The following is a 20,535-nucleotide window of genomic DNA, read 5'->3' as shown; positions in this document are numbered from 1 at the left end:
AGTTCCTGGACCACAAAATTGATATCCAGGAATATGCAATTCAATGGGAAGAGCGTTTATTGCCCGATTCAAAAACCCACTACCAGCTTTTACTTTTGCCGAAGACATTCACTACAGTTTTTAATGAGTGGTGCTGGACCCTCAATATGTGTTTGCTGCCAAGGACGATTGTAGTGTTCCAAATACCGACGATATTGTTGAACCTCCTTGTCAGCTTTTATATATTCCGGAAGCTTGTCCCACAATTTGTCAATATATGTACCAAACTCGCGCAATAAAATACTCTTTGGTATATATTTCAACTGTTCAGAGGTTAAATCATGAATGTTGATGTCATCTGATATGATGAGAAACATTTCGACTACTGAACAAATTTTAATTTGGCGCATGCATATATAAGTGCGATATGGATGCATATGTATCAGAATCTTGAAAACATACGGTTCGTAAGACAACCTATGATTATACGTGTAAAAAATTTCGACAATAGAATAGAATTCAAGAATTCTTACCAATTCAATTGGTAAGAACATGGAATGCAGACATGGCAATATGTTACCAAACACTATACGTGGAATTATTTGTGGTCCATCCAATTATGGGAAGACCAACGTGTTAATAAGTTTATTAGAAAGCCCTTATGGTGTACGATTTGAGAATGTCTATGTGTATTCAAAGTCCCTGCAGCAGCCGAAATATCAGTGATTTGGAGAATTTATTGGCATCGATAGATGAAATTGGTTATTTTAAATTTTCAAACAATTGCGATGTTATTTTACCAGAGGAATCGCTCCCAAAATCAATTTTCATTTTTGATGACGTAGCATGTGACAAACAAGATACGATAAGAGAGTCTTTTGCAATGGGAAGACATTCAAAGGTAGACTGTTTTTATCTCTGTTAAACGTATGCAAAAATTCCCAAATATCTTATACGCGATAATGCGAATCTATTGATTTTGTTTAAACAGGATGGTGCTAACTTAAAACATGTATATAATGATCATGTAAATACGGACATGTCTTTTGATGATTTTAAAGCAGGCTTCGGAATTAACTGCTCTTTTCGGCCGATTTTCGAAGGCGACGCCTCCTTTCTCCCTCGCACGTCACTTCTCTCCGCGGCGGCCCTAATGCTCGAAAGGGCTCAAGCGCGTGTCACAAAAATCGTGCGTGGCGCATTTGGGCGACGACACTTATATCAATAGATTTCCACATCACCCATGAGGTACTATTGTTGATGCGTTTTTGTTTTGTCAGTGGTATCCCCTGACGCGCGATTCTTGTGGCACGCGCCTGAGGCTTTCCGAGCACTAGGGCCGCCGCGGAGAGAAGTGACGTGCGAGGGAGAAAGGAGGCGTCGCCTTTGAAAATCGGCCGAAAAGAGCAGTTAATTCCGAAGCCTGTTTTAAAGCATTGTGTCGTAGTTGATGGCAGCGCAAGTATGGCTTTGTTGTGATCGATAAGGATAGCTCGATGTCTAATGGACGTTACAGGAGAGGATTTAATGAATTTGCAATACCATAATACAATCAATTGTTAATTGTCACGCCGTGTGAGAACAACGTTTCTGTTCAAACAATGATTGATAGTCAAGATATTAAGGACCGTGAGAGAATTGCAAAGGAAATAGTTAACACAGCTGAATCTATTCGCAAAAAATATCGAGCTTTGAAAACAGGCAAGATGGATGAAGATGCTGCATTGAACAGATATTTTAAACCACTTGTCGATCCCTTGAAGCAGATTGTGGAAAATACTTCTACAATGGAAGCTGATGAAGAGATTGTGAAAAATGTCTCTGCAATAGACGCTGATGAATCATTGTTATCGAGTTCAAATACTAAATTGAATGATACAATAACACCTGTACAATTAAAAGTGAATAATATAAAACGGAAACATTCATCGGATAAATCATTCATGACCTCTACGCCAATTCAATCGAAACGAAAAAATGTTATACAAACCAAATCATCGATTTCTTCTGTATCAGTGGATCCGGTGGTACAATCACTGACTATCGATGATGATGATGTTTTTGAAACTACTAATGAATCGATTCTAACATCAGCTAGACAGCAGCTACAGACATCCGAAGGTCAAGAAGCACTTCATAGCTATTTTGGCCCATTAGGTATCAAATACATGGGTGCACTTTTAGTGATAAAAATACGGCCATAGATTATGTATATGGTGTATATTTCCATGATAATGATGCAATGCTTGGTGACAAACAATTCAATATAAACAAGGATGACAATATATTTATAGATGGTGTAAAATACATTGGAACACCAGGTTTATATGAATTAATTTTTATGAGAATTCCTGACGATGCAGTGTTCACTGATACTGATAAGCAAAAATACAAGAGCATATTGATGGCAACCAATGTACACAAGCGTGATCATAACTGTCAAAGCCCCATAATGGGAAGCAAAGGTTACAAATATAAACATATAATTGCTCCCTTACTTGCGCGTACAATTAAGAGCCGAACAGGTCGAGGATTTGAACTTACTACACCAAATGTCATAACAGTTCACACGCAGATACCAAATGCTATGACAGTAAACAATAACCAAATCGATTATATACATTGGGATGATCCAAATGAATTAGTAGATCGCCTGCGTTTGTTAGAAGCATCGCGTCAAGCGGGTAACAATTCACATGACAACGAGTTTCTATCTCGAAGAACTTCGCGAAGCAGGTCTCATTATAAATTAAACTGCAAGCTGATAATTGATTTATTCACAACGAAATGTCAATCAATAAGTTTGGGGTATCACTTAGAAAGTATGAGACCTCACCAGTAGAGTACTATAAATGGAGTGGCATGTTTCGAAATTATATGCACGATAACGCGCTCTGCATGATTGGATCCAACTTTGATGCAAAATACTGCAAAATTCGAAATGTTGCACAGCCAGAGGTCAACACAGATGCAGTCAATAAACAGTACTTGGAACAATGCATATCAATCTTAAAGGTTCAACAGCAGGAATTTGAGAAAAAGTTGAGCACATTTCAAAACAATGTGGTAACAATACAGAATAATGTTCAACAGATACAGGAGGAATTTGAACAAAGATTGGCTACATTTCAGAGCAATTTAATAATACTGCAAAATGATGTTCGACAAGTATTGCAAGTATTAAACCCTCTTTCTCAAGAGGAAGATTATATAACAAACCACAGCAGTAACAACAATTACAAATCAATGAAATCTAAGGAAAAGCATAGCCTTGAAAAGCAACAGCTTGTAAAGGAGTTGCATGCGTCAGCTCGAAGAAATTTCCCCCGCAGACGTGTTATCGTACATGGATATGATGATCTGTGGCAAGCTGATATGGTTGAGATGCGTCCATACTCACGATTCAATGAAGGTTATCATTACATACTCACAGTTATAGATGCATTAAGCAAATATGCATGGGTTGTACCACTCAAAACAAAAAATGGTTTCGAAGTAGCCAAAGCATTCGCAAAAATAATTCGAGATCGATGTCCAAAAAATTTACAAACCGATCAAGGAAAAGAATTTTACAATGCTGATGTGCAGAGATTCTTAAAAAAACATAATATTAATCACTATTCAACATATTTAGTGATGAAGGCATCCATCGTGGAACGTTTTAATCGTACTTTAAAACATCATATGTGGAAACTGTTTACACTTAATGGAACATATAGATGGATCGATGCATTACCAAGTCTTGTGGCTGAATACAACATGTGAAAACATAGAACTATTGGAATGCGACCATGTGATGTTACCCCTACAATTGCAGACAAGCTTTTGAATACAGTATATAGCAATATAAAGATTGCTGCTCCATCGAGATTCAAGGTTGGTGACTCTGTACGCATCAGCAAATACAAACCCGCTTTCGACAAAGGATATACGCCAAATTGGACAGCTGAAGTGTTCAAGATAATCAAAGTACAGATAACTAATTCTGTGACTTATCTGCTACAAGATTCATGCGGAAAACCTATTGCAGGAGGATTTTATGAACATGAATTACAGCGCGTTATCAACCCCGATGTGTATTTAGTGGAAAAAGTATTGCGTAGGAAGGATGATAAAGTATATGTTAAATGGTTAGGATTTGATAATTCACACAACTCATGGATACATAAAAATAATGTATTGTAAACATAATAAGATGTTTTTACTACAATATTAATATAAAAAAATGCAAATAAATCGATTTTCATAAAATAATTTCAATCTATTATTGTACAACTTCTATCCTTTACAATGTTATTGTATAATGCCCCCAAGGTAGTGTATCATTTGAATCAGCTATAAGATATCGCTTATGATCATCTGGATTGAGAGCAATTTTCAATTCTGTTATAGTATATACCTTATGAATGACTGACGACGAGTTATTTCAAATGCATCACGTAAACAATGCTTGTAGTCATCGAAATTTATCATTTTGGCTACAACATTGTTTTTAACACCTTTCAACTTTTTCACATCTTTTTTACCAAACACTTTCAAAGCATACATCTTTGCTCTAAGTCCGATGAATTCAGTTATTATTGAACCACTGTTTTCATCTTTCATCAAACCAGGCACTTTCTTATTGACAAGCGGCATACCATATACATTGTCTATTGGATAATCGCTGGTGTCGAATCTATGGATATCGCGTTTCATCATCTCATAAACATCTTCACATTGAATATAATAAATTAAACTGTCTGTGTCGGTATACATAATTTTACAATTTCGTTGGTGTAATGGATACATATAATCGTAGTGGAATTTGTACAAACATGTTTTTGATATGTCTAGAATGGCCATAGCAACGTAAATTGGTTTGTTGAATTTAACCATAAGTTTACGCAACTCAATTGCGATTAAATTTTCTGAAAAAATACTTCTGCTATGAAAGTTAGGTTTTGAGATCATCGCCTCTGCACCAAATCTTCCATCCCATTTTGTCAGAAGTTTTACATCAACATGATTTCGAACATTTTCCATTGTTTTACCAAATACTGTATTGTTCATTAATTTATACAAATTTTTTTCAAAATCATTTGATGCGCGTGTTCGAAATTGAGTATTGAGTTCTATATAATCGCGTTCTATATGTATCTTTGTGATGTGAAGACCACGATGTATACACTGTTGTAAGTTGCGATAATGTATAACGTAACGCTCCTTATCGTATAATGTAGCTAATAACTTATCCTGTTTTTTACCAGGCGGTTTGGCATGTGTTGGACAAAACGGTAGATCAGCATGATGATCATGCAGATGTTGTGGATATTTGTTAGGGTGTTAATTGTTTTGTTATCACTCGTATGTTTTCATGTGCATTAGCCTTTAGCAGGTAACGCGACATCTAGTGTAATACGCTAAGATGAATACTGCCCATTGCTTCTGGGTGACTGTGTTATTGAGATGTATTATATAAAGTTTATAAATGTTCAAATTAAGATATAAGTATATTCTATTTACTAAGAATGTTGTATTGTTTCATTTAAATAATATATTGGTGTTAATGGACGAACAAAGGACATTATTTTATTAACAACAATATTCTATATCAACTTCAAGAATATAACCTATCGATGAATCAATTGCAATTGAAGATACATCAGACAGGGCCATGTCAGACATCTACAGCAGTAGACTATATTCAACCATGGCTGAGTGAAAATAGTGATGATTTGTGTAGTGACACTGAAGAAACTTGTGATGAATAACACAATATCTGAGGTCAGATATTCTCGCAGGATGGCCGAGTGCGAGGTTCGATAAGATTATGTTATGTTTAAAAACATTTAGACTTAAATAGTTTATGACTGGGCCATTTGGGACGTTGATGTTTTGCAGGCGAGTGACGATGGCCTGCAGAACCGTGTCCCAAACCCTTGGAGATAGCTTTAGATTTATTGTTTAGGTTTGGGTCGTGAGTGAGAGAGAGCATGAAAGAAATGAGTGGTGTCGACGGTGCGGGATGAAGGAAAATTCGGCAGAGTGGATTGGAAAGCCATAGGGCACAGATCAGAAGTTACGGCGTAGAATATTGTGTGGATTATTAAAATATTTAGTCTAATTCATTTAGTAATATTATATGTTTAGTGATTATACAAATTGTTTAAAAAGCGGTTATATAACGGGCATTTGGCTCGTCCGCAAGATTCGTAATTTGTTGGTATACGTGACCGACCGAAGGTTGCCTTCGGTTGGAGCATACGTTGTCCTAGCAGCAAAACACGATCAGCTGTCGTATGACTTGTTTTTATCGTCAAAATTGAAGTTCAAACAAAGTAAGCGTTATCGAGCAACGGTTTTGAACTCCAGGCTCGATGTCGAGTGGGGACATCGGAGCCTGAAGGAGAGAGAGAGTACATCGTACTACATTAGCACGAAATAAAAGATAATTTGTGAGCGCCGCGTAGTGGTAAAATTTAGCACGTCTTCCGCTTCGCGGAGACACGCGCGGCTTTCGCCTCAGTCGTCTTACGACAACCAAGCTTGAAACAGTCAGTGCGACCGTTCGTCAAGCGTATCTCAGCTAGCCAGTTTTCAGATTTCAAGCAATTTGGTTACCAGACACTTGAAATCTCACTAGCTCTCGAAAGCTGAACCACTGTCGCCGACCAACTAGGATTCTGCTCTGCTCGATTCGTACGTATACTACGTACGAAAGAGCACCTGGTTTGTCTTAGGGGACAATTGATCGAGATTTGCACTCTTGGAATCGGGACCTGCCCTGATTCTCTGAGTCTCGTTTTCGTCTCGGAGCAACAAAGGCCGCTGCCTGTTGGATCCCTGAGAGACGGGTCACAACAGAGAGAGAGAACGTACGTGCCTATCACCTCTGCGTTACTCGTGCTCTGCCACCCCGTTTAGAAGCAACCCTCGTGTGACGAATAGAAGCACACGGTGAGGTGAACGGAGTCGCGGAGCCTCTGGCCGTCCTCAGCCTCCAGGACTAGCAATTCGCTGGTTATAGCGTGTCCCTCCGCTCACGAATCCCTAAGTTATTGGGATTCGTACGAAACGAACCTTTCCAAAAGGTGCAAGGCGAAGAGAAGAGGTCCCTCCTCTCAAGCCACTCGCTCATCGACTTCTTCTTCGCACTAGAAGAAATGTCGATAATACAGTCCACTGCATTACCTTTGCGTTACAGGCAAGGTATTGCTATCCCCTCCACATAGGCTCGCGAGCGCAGCCTGGAGTCGGGAATCTTCGGTATAGCTGGACTTACACTCTTGCTTACCGCTGCGATTCCGCGGCTATTTCTCTTTTTCAAACGCCAACGTCGCTAAAGGGGGTAAAGGCGTCGCCACTACCAGCAAGGGCCCTCCGATCGACCGCCGAACACCTGAGCCGTCGAGGACCGGAGTCCATAGCCCCGACCCACAGGATTTAAATTCTCAATAAACGTTGTTTTTAAAAGCCCTTTTCAGGGCCGACAAAGATTAAAACTTGTGTATTCGTTTCTTTTGTATTCCCTCCATCTCACCTTATCCGGACCCCCGTTGGATCTCTTATTTTAAGCGATTCCAACAATAAGAACAATGCACATGATATCCAATACTGGATACCCTATGATGTTGATATGCATGCGATATACATTCATCTTCGACACTGTTACGTCCTAACTAGACGGCGGTCATCTCGAGCGGCAGAGATCAACCTTAGGGGTTCTTGCTCTTTTAAAGTGCTAAAGCACACCTTGAGTAAACTTTCTCTTATAAATAAGGGAAGGGGAGGATGGAAAGTGAACTGTATCGCTTGTTTGGGTTTAACAATTGTAAATGTATTTGGTGGTTCGTTGTTTACATACCAACCCCTTCTTCTTAGGTTTGTGAGTATAAAGTCGCGGACGCCACCTCGCCTGTGTAGCCGGTCGCTGGTCGCTCGGGGTTGCTTCGCGTTGCTAGTTTCTTCGTCTCACGCACTTCCCTACTTTGTACTTCGCTGAGTCACTCTACGCAGTCAAGAGATGGCGGATTCGAACTGCGCGGAATTCTTAACTATTCCCCTCGACTCTTTACGCTATTTACCGTTGCTACGCGTTACGCCCTCACTGTTACGATGTTACAATTCTCGCGTCGCGGCGATGGTCAGAGATTCGCTCTGATCTCGGGGTGGCTGAGCCTGTTTTACAGGACTCTAACGACTCTAAAGGACTGCTGATCGATTGGCTCGCCTGCTCTTTATAATATTCCTTTTGGGACATTCTTCGTAATACCCAAAAGGAAAACGCTTATGTGTTATTTTCTTACATCAGCTCGGCGGTGTCGGTTATACTCGCTCGCATAACAATGTTGTGAAATGCATCAGCATTTCTCGCTTATTAATAACGGAAAAGGGGACCAGGTGAAGGCCGGATGTAACACCCCCCTCCTTAAGACTCAAAATAGTCTCGTGAGGCTATTTTGAGCAGGGTCCCCTGTTTCGTTGTTAATAATTACAAACTAATTTAATTATTAGCTTATTTACTAACGCAGGGATTAATTAAACGGGAAGCGAACAGAAGAAAAACAAAAAAAAGAAAAGGGGGAAATATTTATAATGTTAAATCGGTTTTTGTTGAGGACAGTATGCAACAAAATCAATTGAGATTCCCTTTTTTTTTTGACTTTATTTATATATCTTTTCCGAACTGCAGTGCTTGTAGTCTTCTCGGCTGCGTCCCGCACTGGATGATGGGGAAGACGGGCAGATACCTTGCTTCCTGTCTGAGGAACGCCTTTATGCAGTGTGTGCAGTCCCCAGGTTCTGATTTTGACAACAGCTTCCTTGCGCAGCTACTGCATCGCTCCATCCCGAACGCTTTGGTTTCCGTTACCAAGTAGTGTACCGGTTGGCTCCTCCAATGATCCTTTTCTTCCGTATGTGGTAGAGCTTTCAAGGTGCAGCACATCTCGCACAGTGAATTTTTGGTTTGTTCGTTGTGCATGATCGATGTGGTTGTGCATGATCGATGTGGTTGTGCGAAGACAAAGTCTCCGGAAAAATGGGGCCTTGAATTGTTTTGGCAGTATCTTCTCTGCCAAGGTTCCCTCCGGGATACTGTTGTCGTTGTACACTGGCAGTGCCATGATGTGATCGATTTCTTATAAATGCGCGTACTTGGTTGAATTGTAATTGATACTTTGAGCTGCTCTCGGTCTGCTTATATTCTAAATTTTGACCTACAATTCCGGAGTGGGGAGCCATATCGGATGTATGTATGGAAACGCTGAATTTTTTAGTAAATTACAATGTCCAAATCGGAATCTCTGGAATTTCGCGTGATAACACCGTCTGACCCACTGAATGTGTCTTTTGCAACTGATGGTTCTATAGCGGGTAGGTCGTTTGGAAAAGGAGTTATTGTCAAGGGAATGGGCGGTGATATTGTTTTTGTTATAATTGGAGTTTGTCTGAGCTCAAAAGGTGGGTTCCATTTCGGGCATGGAGGTTCATGGTTGTTGCTTTGTCGTCGTTGATTGATCCAGCGGCGCAAAACAAATCCTATGATGATGATAAGGACTATTCCCCCAAATGCTGGAAACCCGTATGTAGCATACTGTATCATTCGCGTTGTTCGATGATGGGTAGCTAAGTTTTGTGCTTGGCGTTCTATTTCTTGTAACGCTATTGAGTTTTCCTCTTGGTGTGTATCTAATTGCAACAGTTTTCCTTGATGTTCTTCTATAATTTTGACGTGATGATGAGTCATATCCGGAATAAAGTGCGAAATATTGATTCCCAGTGGTGGCCTAAAGGTAGTGTTTTGATATTCGGTGATAGATCCAGAGGCTATAAGTTTTATGCCTTCTATAGTTGCTTGGCAGTTGCCTCTCATTTTTAGGATGCCGGCTCCTTCCACTATTTCATAACCAGAGATCTTCTTGTCGCATCTGATCTGCAATGATTTAGAACCATTCGTAGAGAAGATCCAGGTGTTTTCAGCTTTCAATCTTCTTATGAAGACTGGGCCGGTAGATAAGGCGTGGACGTTGCATCTTGTCCATTTGATGTTTTGTGGTTGGGTTAACAATTCTGTTTCGCAGCTAGGCAATTTTTCCAGGTTCCGGAATGGGAGTGTGGTCTCACAGATGAATATCCTGCTGTTCTTCCGGCACTCGTTTAGGTATATTTCATTTGGGAGGAAAAATTCTTCGTGTTCTTGGTTTATGGCCAGGTAATTAGTTTGAGGCTGTATGTATATAGGAACGCTTACATTGTGTGATATGGTTTGGAACGAAGGGCACGGATGAAGTTGGTAGAGATCAAATAGGATTTTGTCTAATGAGGGGATGTCAAGTACTATAAGGAGACGACCTTTCGTATAGACCATGTTTAATTTAGCTACACCCTGTAGTTGTTCGGATTGCAACTCCTCTATAGTCAGCGGAAATTCATACGGCGTAGTTTTCGAAATTCGCTCGCATGATTGTAACAGCTGATTATGTGTTAATATTGCAGGGTGTAGTGCTCCCAATTTTGCAAAGGTTATTGCGTCAGTGAGTAAGATCAGTGCCATCACGTATTCGTCCACGTGCCTAGCTATCTGGTAGGCCCAAGCCGTGGTTGTCACCTCTAGTTCTAATTTGAATTGTTGTTCGTCTAATCGAACTAATCCCGAGGTTATTTCTTTCATTCTTGTGCTTAAGGCATTTGCGGTATTTGAAAACGTTTTGAGGTTGTTATGAATTTCTCGAAATTCCGATCGGACAATATGGGTTTGACAATAGTTCTGATACTTTCTGTTGATCTCTATAGACCTTATCTATCTCCTGATTATAATATTGAGCATCTTCTTCGCTTAAGGTGCCAAAAAGAACTCGACTGATTGTGCCAATAAATCCTAATGGGGCGCTACGCTTTTTGCGTTGATTAGTTAACAGATTTCGCAATAAGTCCTCATATTTTTTGGCATCTTCTAATTTACGTTCTAAATCTATTTTAAGAGTATCCGCGGGACAAGGCTCCCAACTGCTTGTTTTACATTGTGCCTTTACTTTTCCGAGTTGGAGGCTTGCGTCGGGTCGTGCGGCTAGTATATCGGACACGTCTAATGCGGTTACAATTTTCCAAGACGTATGAAAGACACGTAATGGACGTAAAGTTTCAAAATATATACCAGGATTGGTTTTCAGTGAGGTTATTTGGTAGTCCTCTTCTATGGGCATGCCGACGACAGCAGTCCAAAAGGTTATCAATAAAATGAATCGTAGCTGAACCATCATGGTTTGGATATTTTGTTAGTTATATGTTGTGAAAGTTTCCCTGAGTGTGGGTTCCTGTAATAATTAAAGTTATTTTTTTTTTAAAAAAAAAGGAGAAAGAATGTGGAGAATCACTGTGTCTATCTTCAGCGTTTGCTGAATCACGAGTTTTATATCAGCAGTTCTTGGGAATGCGCGTTTCAGCGATATGCTCAGGTGCGTTCAACTTTTGATTGCGTTCGGTCGACCTGATTTTTATATGCGCACGTTTTAATTTGTCCAAATGTTTTGCAAACTTATGTCCCCTTTTATTTGCTAATATTGCATTATTCTGGCCTGTAATACTATGGATAGTGTATGGCCCTTCGTAATGCGGATCAAGTTTCGCTATTCGAGGTTGCTTTAGTACATAGACGAGATCGTTCGGTTGGAAGGCCACTTGATTACAAGTTTTGTCGTAGTTTAATTTTGAACGCAATTTGCTAGAATCTAAATTTTGTTGCGTTGACAATCTGATTTCATCTAATCTTTGTACTAGATCTTGAACATAGGCGGGGTAAGTAAGGAGTTCGTCTCGAGACATTGGTGTAAATGGGTCCCGAGCTAGTTGACCAAAAACTACTTCATAAGGAGTAAATTTCGTAGCCTCATGTGCAGATGTATTGTAAGAGTACGTTGCAAAGGGTAATAGTATATCCCAGTCTCCGTATTTTTCCAGGTAATGCTTTAAATATTCCGTTAATACGATATGACTTCTCTCAAGTGATCCGTGTGTCTGTGGACGGTATCCAGATGTAGTTACGTGATTTATCCGAAAAACTCTCGCAATTCCTTGTATGACGTTGTTTATAAAAGATTTTCCTCGATCTGTGAGTATTGCTCGCGGGGCTCCGAAAATCGCTATAAAGTATCTTGATAAGGCATCGGCTACTGTGATTGCCTTGATATCGGGTAACGGAACTGCCATACAAAATTTGGATAATTGGCATTGTATGGTGAGAATATGCTTGTTTCCGCTGGGAGTTTCGGGAAGAAGCCCTACTGTATCCAAGGCAATTTTGTCAAAGGGTTTCGCCGGGGTATCCGTGATTAACATGGGTTCACGGGTTTTTATGCGAACTAATTTTTGTTCTTGACAGCTGCGACAGTTTCTGATGAAGTCTTCTATATCCCGGTGCATTCGGGGCCAATCGAAAAGGTTACGAATACGGCGATAGGTCTTTATTACGCCCTTATGTCCGCCTATTAAGTTCTCGTGGTAGTGTCGTATTATATTCTGCCGCTCGTTTTCTGGTGGTTGCTGAATTTTCCCAGTACAGATTACGATTTTTATAGGTACATCGCTAAATATTCTTTTTGTTAGGTCAGCAAAGGTATGGATATTAAAATTATGGAAGCTTTCGTTATTAATGGCTATCCGGAGAGATTTAGTATCTCGAATATTGCTTCTGAGTGCATTTAACAAGGATATTATTTGATTCTTATCTATTTCGTGAAAGAAGTATTTCGCTCCTACTATGGAATAGATTTTTCCTTCGTCATGGTGTGTGACGATGACCTGCCCTTCGCGTAAGTGTGCGGGGGGTAATTTTGTCTCGTCGAATAGTCCTAATGCTTTCAAGGTTTTACAAATCGGACTTACGAGTACTCGATCTGCAGGAATGAAGTGAGCGTAGTCGCCTGAAACTGCGGTGAGTGTGCTCTTTGATATAGTTACTTCGCACAATTTTCTTGAAGAGTTGTTTTTTCCGAACTTTCCTACAGGATCAAGTGATATACGCGATGGTTGACGGGAATTTATAAATGTATCTCCAATAATTGGTTCGGTGGGTGCGGTCAGTTGTTCCCTTTCTTCCGTTATTTCCGTCATGGGGATAATTCTAGTCGATTGGGGTACGTCGTCTAAATCCTCGACAGAAGGTATAGCCCATGATACTCGCTTTTTGGTCCCACTATATTTGTTCTGGGAGTTTTTCCCTAGAATACTTTGGGCAGGGGTCGCGGTAGGTGTGTGTGCATCGTATTGTTGGCTTTCCCGAGGTGTTTCCTCCACGGTGATGTTGAATTCCGGAATGCCCTGGGCTTCGGTATCCAAAACCGTTGAATTAGCCCTCTGTTCTAAAGTAGTTTCCAAAAGGGGTAATTCGTCATCTTCAGGGACATCCTCGTCTTCGATTATCTCGTCAATAAAAGAAGGAAGTTCCTCATAGTTTGGTCTAGATTGCCCTTCTCGGCGCATCCTGACCCTTTGCCCAATCCCTGAGGTGGATTCGTTACCTTGACCATCTGTGGTTACTGGAAAGGCGTGTACCACTGGGTTTCGGGACAGTGCGTCGGCATTCGCGTTGACTCGACCAGGTTTACAGATAATTTCAAAGTCGTGATCGGCAAGTAGGATTCGCCAGCGCGCTAATCTAGATACGGGATCTTTAATTGAAAAGAGCCATTGCAGAGGTCGATGGTCGGTTACAAGAGAGAATTTTCTTCCATAAATATATGTTCTGAAGTGTTTTACTGCGTATATGATGGCGAAACATTCCTTTTCCGTTGTTGAGTAATTTTGTTGACTCGAATTAAGTGCTTGGGAAGCATACGCAATCGGCGGATCTTCTCCTATTTTTCCCTGACTTAATACTGCACCTACGGTTATGTCAGATGCATCTGTGGTAATGATAAAAGGTTTATCATAATTCGGGTATTGCAGAACGGGTTCGCTGCACAGAGCTTGCCTCAAATCTTCGAAACCTTTCTGGTGACTTGACTTCCAGACAAAAGAGACTTTAGGACTAGTCAGCTCGGTTAGCGGTTTGGCACGTTTCGCCATATTTGGTATGAAACGGCGATAATAATTTACTAGGCCTAAGAATTGTTTGGCTGCTTTACGTGTCTGGGGGACGGGGAACTCTGCGACGGCCTTGATCTTCTCGGGATTTGGTTTCACTCCGTCAGCTGATATAATATGACCGAGGTAAGCGACCTCTTTTTGTAGGAACTTGGCCTTGTCCGTCTGCAGTGTTAAATTATGTTCGCGTAATCGGCAAAAAAAATTCCTGAGTCGGCGTTCGTGTTCCTCCAGTGTGCCCGAATGAACTACTATATCATCAATGTAAACAAAGAGTTCTTTTCCAATCAAGCCTTCCAAGATTTTATTCATTCCTCTTTGAAAGGTGGCAGGTGCGTTTTTTAAACCAAATGGCATGCTTCTATATTCAAAATGTCCATCAGGTGTGGAAAATGCTGTCTTCTTTTGATCTTCCGGATTCATGGGGATCTGGTGGAAACCGTTTGCTAAATCGAATACCGAGAAATATTTAGCTCGTCCCAATCGGTCCAAAATGTCCGGAATCCGAGGTAGAAGGTATCGGTCATCCTCCGTTACCTCATTTAACTTTCGGAAATCTACTACTGTTCTCCAACGTTTGTTTCCCTTTTCGTCAGCTTTCTTAGGCACTATCCAGAGGGGAGAATTGTAAGGGGAGCATGAAGGTACTATTATTCCCAACTTTTGAAGATTCTGTATTTGTTTCCTCACCTCCTCTTCCTGGGTTGGATGAAAGGGATATTGACGCGTGAATACGGGCTTTGAATTCGTTGTTGGGATGACGTGTTCCATCGACGGAGTTTCGCTCAAAGGGTCGCCAGAGATAAAGAACATATCAGACCATTCGCTGACTATGCTCATGACCATACGTCGTGCGTTCTTATCTAAGTGATCGAGTTTCAACGCGTTCGTAATCATACTTAGACGCGTGGACGGCGGGTGCTTGATAATTTGATAGTCCCCTAGGTCGTTCTCTTCGCATGCGGCGAACTCTTCTTCGTATTGCGCAAAAGGCTCCTTCGCCTGTAGTCTTGGTTCGTACTTTTCCTTACCCATTTCTTCCAATTCTGGGTGGGACGCTAAATATGAATTCAACATATTTTGGCCATGGGTTTGTAAGGCTAGCGTCTTTTCCATTTCTTTGGAGTTTGAGAACGGCACAGGATTAATTGGACGGCTGGACGTAACCATAGTTCGATAATGGTAAGATAATATCGCTTCTTCTTGCAATAGATATGAGCTGCCAATAAGCCCAGAAACTCCTTTCGGCAAATTTAATCCATCTACTACGTAAAATAGGGCCCAGCTACCATTGATTTTCATGCAAGGGGCGCCTAAAGTAACAACCTTGCCTTGTACTCCTTCGACTTCAATTTTGTCTTCGCTTACGACGAGTGCATCTAAATGGATATCTTGCCATTCCAGTAAATTTAAAACCGATCCGGAATCTAGGATGAATTCCCCTTCACCGCTTGCCAGTTCCTTTGCCTTGATTCGGATGCGCGGGGAGGGTGCCTGTTCCAATGAGGACTCTGATCGCTCGGACGGTGTTTTGCTTCTCGTGACGTACGCGCGCTCGACTCGCTCCGGAGAGGCGAGTGGGCGCCCCGGGAGTTTAAAGGAATCTGTTCATTAGAAGGGTTTTCTTCTGGTTCTCCAGTTTTGCGATACCGTGGTTTTCCTTTAAATCTACCGCGGGGTTGAAAATTTCGTTGCCTCGGAGGGGTTCTTTGTCTATTTCGGCCACAATTACAGCTACATGGTTTTTCTTCGCTAGTTTCCCTATAGTCTAGCCATTCCCTCGATGCAGGTCGTGTTAGGGTTCTGTACGACGTTCTGGGGTATTCGAAGTCTCGATTGTATTCTCTTTCTTCGCGTGGAGGTTCACGCGATTCGAACCACTTCCGATCGTGGTCATAGGGTGCAGGTGGCCTGGCTGGTAACGGATACGCGAATGTCTCGCGATGAACCCGTACAGGGGCCATTTTTTCATACCGTTCTGCCTGTAGGGCCTCATCGAACGTCTCGCTTAGGGTACTTGGAGCTTCTATTGAAACGTGGCTAGCGATATTAGCTGGTAACCCCCTTATAAAAGACCGACGTGCTATTCTCCCGATATTTTCAATGGTATCCCTACAATGTTCGCCTAATTCTTCACGAGCACTAGCTACAGTCTGAATGTAGAGCTTATGGATCCTTTCGACGAAGTCCAATACGGTTTCGCGCGGTTGCATAGTCGCATATCTAAGTTCCTGCTGGAATTCTTGAAAACTACATCCCGGAGCATATCGCCTTTTAAGACGTTGAAGGATTTCGTTGATGGTAGTACAGTTTCCCTCTTCAACGTAGTATCGCGCTGTGTCTGATAATTTCTGCAAAAGACCCGCCTTGAAGCGGTCTTCATACCCGTGAGGGATACGGTAAGAGGCGCCGCGTACTGCAGCTACGAAATCTTCCAACGAAATATATTTCGGATCAAACCGCGGTATGCTTTCTAATGCTCTATAGACACGCTCCTCATCACGCCATATTTCTATACCAGTCACCTCATGGGATGGTACTGTGTTATGGATTGGCTGAGAGAGGGGAGCTGGCGGAGGGTCTGATGGACGCGATGTGTGGAGTGCGGGTGGTGATCGTGGAAGCGACATATTGTCAGCAAAGGGTGTAGGGTAGAGAAAGTCTGGTCAAGTTATGAGCCACTAAAATGAAAGGAAGGAAAAAAACAAAACAAAAAGTTTTTCCTTCGGGAGTATTCGAATCCCACTTCTGACACCAGTTATTTGTTACGTTCTAACTAGACGGCGGTCATCTCGAGCGGCAGAGATCAATCTTAGGGGTTCTTGCTCTTTTAAAGTGCTAAAGCACACCTTGAGTAAACTTTCTCTTATAAATAAGGGAAGGGGAGGATGGAAAGTGAACTGTATCGCTTGTTTGGGTTTAACAATTGTAAATGTATTTGGTGGTTCGTTGTTTACATACCAACCCCTTCTTCTTAGGTTTGTGAGTATAAAGTCGCGGACGCCACCTCGCCTGTGTAGCCGGTCGCTGGTCGCTCGGGGTTGCTTCGCGTTGCTAGTTCCTTCGTCTCACGCACTTCTCTACTTTGTACTTCGCTGAGTCACTCTATGCGGTCAAGAGATGGCGGATTCGAACTGCGCGGAATTCTTAACTATTCCCCTCGACTCTTTACGCTATTTACCGTTGCTACGCGTTACGCCCTCACTGTTACGATGTTACAATTCTCGCGTCGCGGCGATGGTCAGAGATTCGCTCTGATCTCGGGGTGGCTGAGCCTGTTTTACAGGACTCTAACGACTCTAAAGGACTGCTGATCGATTGGCTCGCCTGCTCTTTATAATATTCCTTTTGGGTCATTCTTCGTAATACTCAAAAGGAAAACGCTTATGTGTTATTTTCTTACATCAGCTCGGCGGTGTCGGTTATACTCGCTCGCATAACAATGTTGTGAAATGCATCAGCATTTCTCGCTTATTGACAACGGAAAAGGGGACCAGGTGAAGGCCGGATGTAACAACACTATTCTTAATTTTTTCTAAAACACACTCGAGGTCTGCAGAAACCACAAACGGAACCCGATCCTTTCTGCAATAATTGTTAAATTTGAGCCATTTATCGTCCTCACTGGGTAGCAGAATAGTGCATTTATTCATATTCTGGCAATCATTCTGATGAGCATCTAACCTTTCACGGGAATTGAAGAAGTGTAAGTGTATTCATATATAATCCTTTTATTCTTCATAAAATTAAAATCTGAATGTTCTTACATGTTTTATGCATACCGATCACAGATGAACTTCCTTTCTTTATGTTTGCTTAATTGTGTGCCAACAAGTCGAGACAAATTTTTTATCCATGCAAGGTGTCCTATGCCATCATTTTCTATGTACAACAAATGCACATGTCTATCCCTCTTCTGATCAGTGAGACGTAATGGAACGATGATTTGCTTCAGATCCTTCTTTGTTTTCTGGATGTTTTCTTCGATGCTGAATACATTCACAGAGATATTATTCGGCGTTTCAAACTTTTTAATATCATTCATGGATATTGGAAACTCGATATTTTCAAAATTAAACACTGTTCTATAATATGCGTATGAACTTTGCCGAGATGTATACTGTTTAGCTGGATACAAAGCGGCTACCACAGCCCATGCGAAACATGCATCGTCATAGGATTTTACAGAAATTACTGCTTTTTTAAGTAGTATTTCTCGCGGTAGCTTGAAATGACATCCAACATGCATCGGATTATACTTGTTTAAATCGATTATTAAATTCAGTATTCGCGACAATGCCCATCCACTATCACGTTCCTTAAATTCTTCCAATAATGTTATTGTCCATTCAACAATACATCGTTCATACCACTCTTCAAGATCCGATGCACAAAATAATTCACAGTTTCCGGTATTTAAGCTTTTCCTTTCACATTTATCACCTGCTATAAATTTCCCATTAAATATCGTATTCGCTTTAAGTGCAGTATGCTTCACCAATGCATGTCTTACACATAAAAGCACTATACTTCTCGCACCATGAAGAAAATTACGTGGATCGATATAATTTGAGTTTATCACAACACCCGTCAATACACGATTTTCGAATGCAGTTTCTAATTCCCGCCACAAGAGACCATTGTTTGAATGTCCTGCACCTTCATGCATGAAACGAGTACACGTCACTTGTTTAAAACTTTCAAAATGTGCAATTCGAGCAATCAGAGATTGTTGAGTACCAGTTGATAATCGAGGGCGTTTCTTTACTCGACAATATTGTTCCAATGACTCAAGATATTCGTTGCAACGTTCTTCCCATGCAATGTATTGTGATGTGGCACAAGTGCCAGTCACAAAGCCGAACCCTTTCCGGTGCAAGAGAGGCCTTTAGTGCGTGCCATTGAGAGTCCAACGCATTTCTAACACCTATTTTGCACCCTAGCTAACAGAGTTCTCTCAGCGGCCTAGATGGTAGCATCGGCAGGAGACAGGTGTGAGACCATCACTACACCACCGACACGGTCTCTTGCGCCGTATCTTCGGAATTGAGGAGCGGCCAGGGTACCCGCCGCTCCAGAGTCACTTCACCCGGCGAGTAACACGACGCCTAGATTGAGAGGCTGTCGTAACCCATCGTGCCACTCAGGGAGGACACACGATGGAAGGGCTGCCCCACGGATGTATGAGGACGCACCGGTGCATGGGGACCAGCCGACGGGAGCGAGGTTGGCCTCCTCGCCCCGTGTTCCGGGGAGAGATCCTCGACGGAGAGGCGCAGGGACGAAGCCACGGGAGCCATCTCGCGGGCAGAGGATGTTAGCGGACCCCGGAAGCGCAACGTCTCAGACTGCGCCTCGGATCCACGCCGCAAGACGAGTTCCAGGGGGACTCAGGGAGGACCTGTCAATCAGCCGTCAATCTTTGAACGGCGTTACAAATTATTGGTTGCGAGACCGCGCGAGATGAGCGAGCCAATCGGGACATAGTGGGGGAAGCGTCGCGTGCCGAGATCCTGCCGCACGCAGCGATCTCGGCCTTCTTCTTGTGCGGGACGCTGACCAGGTCGCAGGTGGTAAGTCTTCCTCCATTGTTCTCCCCGGTTGACTCGGATTGGATCAGTTCGTAAGCGAAATCTCGAGAGGGCCGACTCCTGGTGGTCGTGTGGGCCGTGTTACAGGAAGAAAGCCTTCGTGTGAGGGTTTCTCGAAGCCTGCGGGCTTGGCCAAACGGCGAGTCTGCGGCTTAGCGGCGTCATAGCGAACGGTTGTCGCGAGCGGGTACATCGTCGGTTTGCTGGTGTAACCTCGGTGTAAAAGCACCCACGCGGGCGGTTCACTTACGCGTGCCGAACGTACGTTTCAGCCTCGTCGTCGCTCGAAAATTTTTAGTACGCGATCATTGTGGCGGGAGACGGGTAACTGCCCGCGGCCACGTGTCGCGGGACCGCAAGTGTAAGAAGTCGCATAACCTCTGTATGTTTCTCGCTCAAATACATCTTTTATTACCTAAGAAAACCGTGTTTTGGCTGGCGTTCTCGCCGTAAGAATCCGAAATCCCGAAAACGTTCCTTACCCTGTGCTCGAAAGAACCTCGCCCCTCTCCGCGCGAAGAGCTAGCTCGGGCCGCGGTTTTGGGAAAACCGCTGGGGAATTGGGAATTCCTGGGACCCACGGAAAAATCACGGCGTGGGACGCGTCGTGGGCTGATCTGCGCGCCCGTTCTAAGCCGAATACGGCTCAGCCGGACGGTCACGTCGCAGTATTCATCCAGACAATTCAAACGAACGGCTTGTTCCCGCAATTCGTGTTCAGTAAGAACAAATTCGTCCATGTTCATGATTTATTAACTCTTGAAAGTAACAGCACATTACACACAAATCTTTTTTTTACTTTTATATATTCTAATCACAGTTTAAACTGGTGTCATATGTCACAATTACGTTGCATCTGTTTGTTCGTATAAAATTTCTGATGATTTTATATTATGCTGAC

At 42.3% G+C, this 20,535-nt stretch overlaps 1 protein-coding gene, 1 long non-coding RNA gene and 1 pseudogene across 2 annotated transcripts; 2 read left to right on the top strand and 1 right to left on the bottom strand.

Moving 5' to 3' along the window:
• Positions 1 to 3,762: 3,762 nt before the first annotated feature.
• On the top strand, positions 3,763 to 4,164 carry LOC143186452 (uncharacterized). The gene has a single exon (XM_076390127.1). The coding sequence runs from the start codon at positions 3,763 to 3,765 to the stop codon at positions 4,162 to 4,164; it is 402 nt and encodes a 133-aa protein (XP_076246242.1).
• Positions 4,165 to 4,264: 100 nt separating this feature from the next.
• Positions 4,265 to 5,421, bottom strand: LOC143186510 (uncharacterized; annotated as a pseudogene).
• A 12,042-nt stretch (positions 5,422 to 17,463) lies between these two features.
• LOC143186421 (uncharacterized) lies at positions 17,464 to 19,636 on the top strand. The gene is made up of 2 exons (XR_013003047.1): positions 17,464 to 17,749; positions 18,987 to 19,636. It is a non-coding gene; the product is annotated as an uncharacterized LOC143186421 (long non-coding RNA).
• The last annotated feature ends 899 nt before the right edge of the window (positions 19,637 to 20,535 follow it).

Source organism: Calliopsis andreniformis, unplaced genomic scaffold, assembly GCF_051401765.1.
Source record: "Calliopsis andreniformis isolate RMS-2024a unplaced genomic scaffold, iyCalAndr_principal scaffold0001, whole genome shotgun sequence".
In the NCBI taxonomy this organism is placed as follows: Eukaryota; Metazoa; Arthropoda; class Insecta; order Hymenoptera; family Andrenidae; genus Calliopsis; species Calliopsis andreniformis.
Note: the sequence above shows the minus strand (reverse complement) of the source record. Positions and strands in the feature narration are given on the sequence as shown.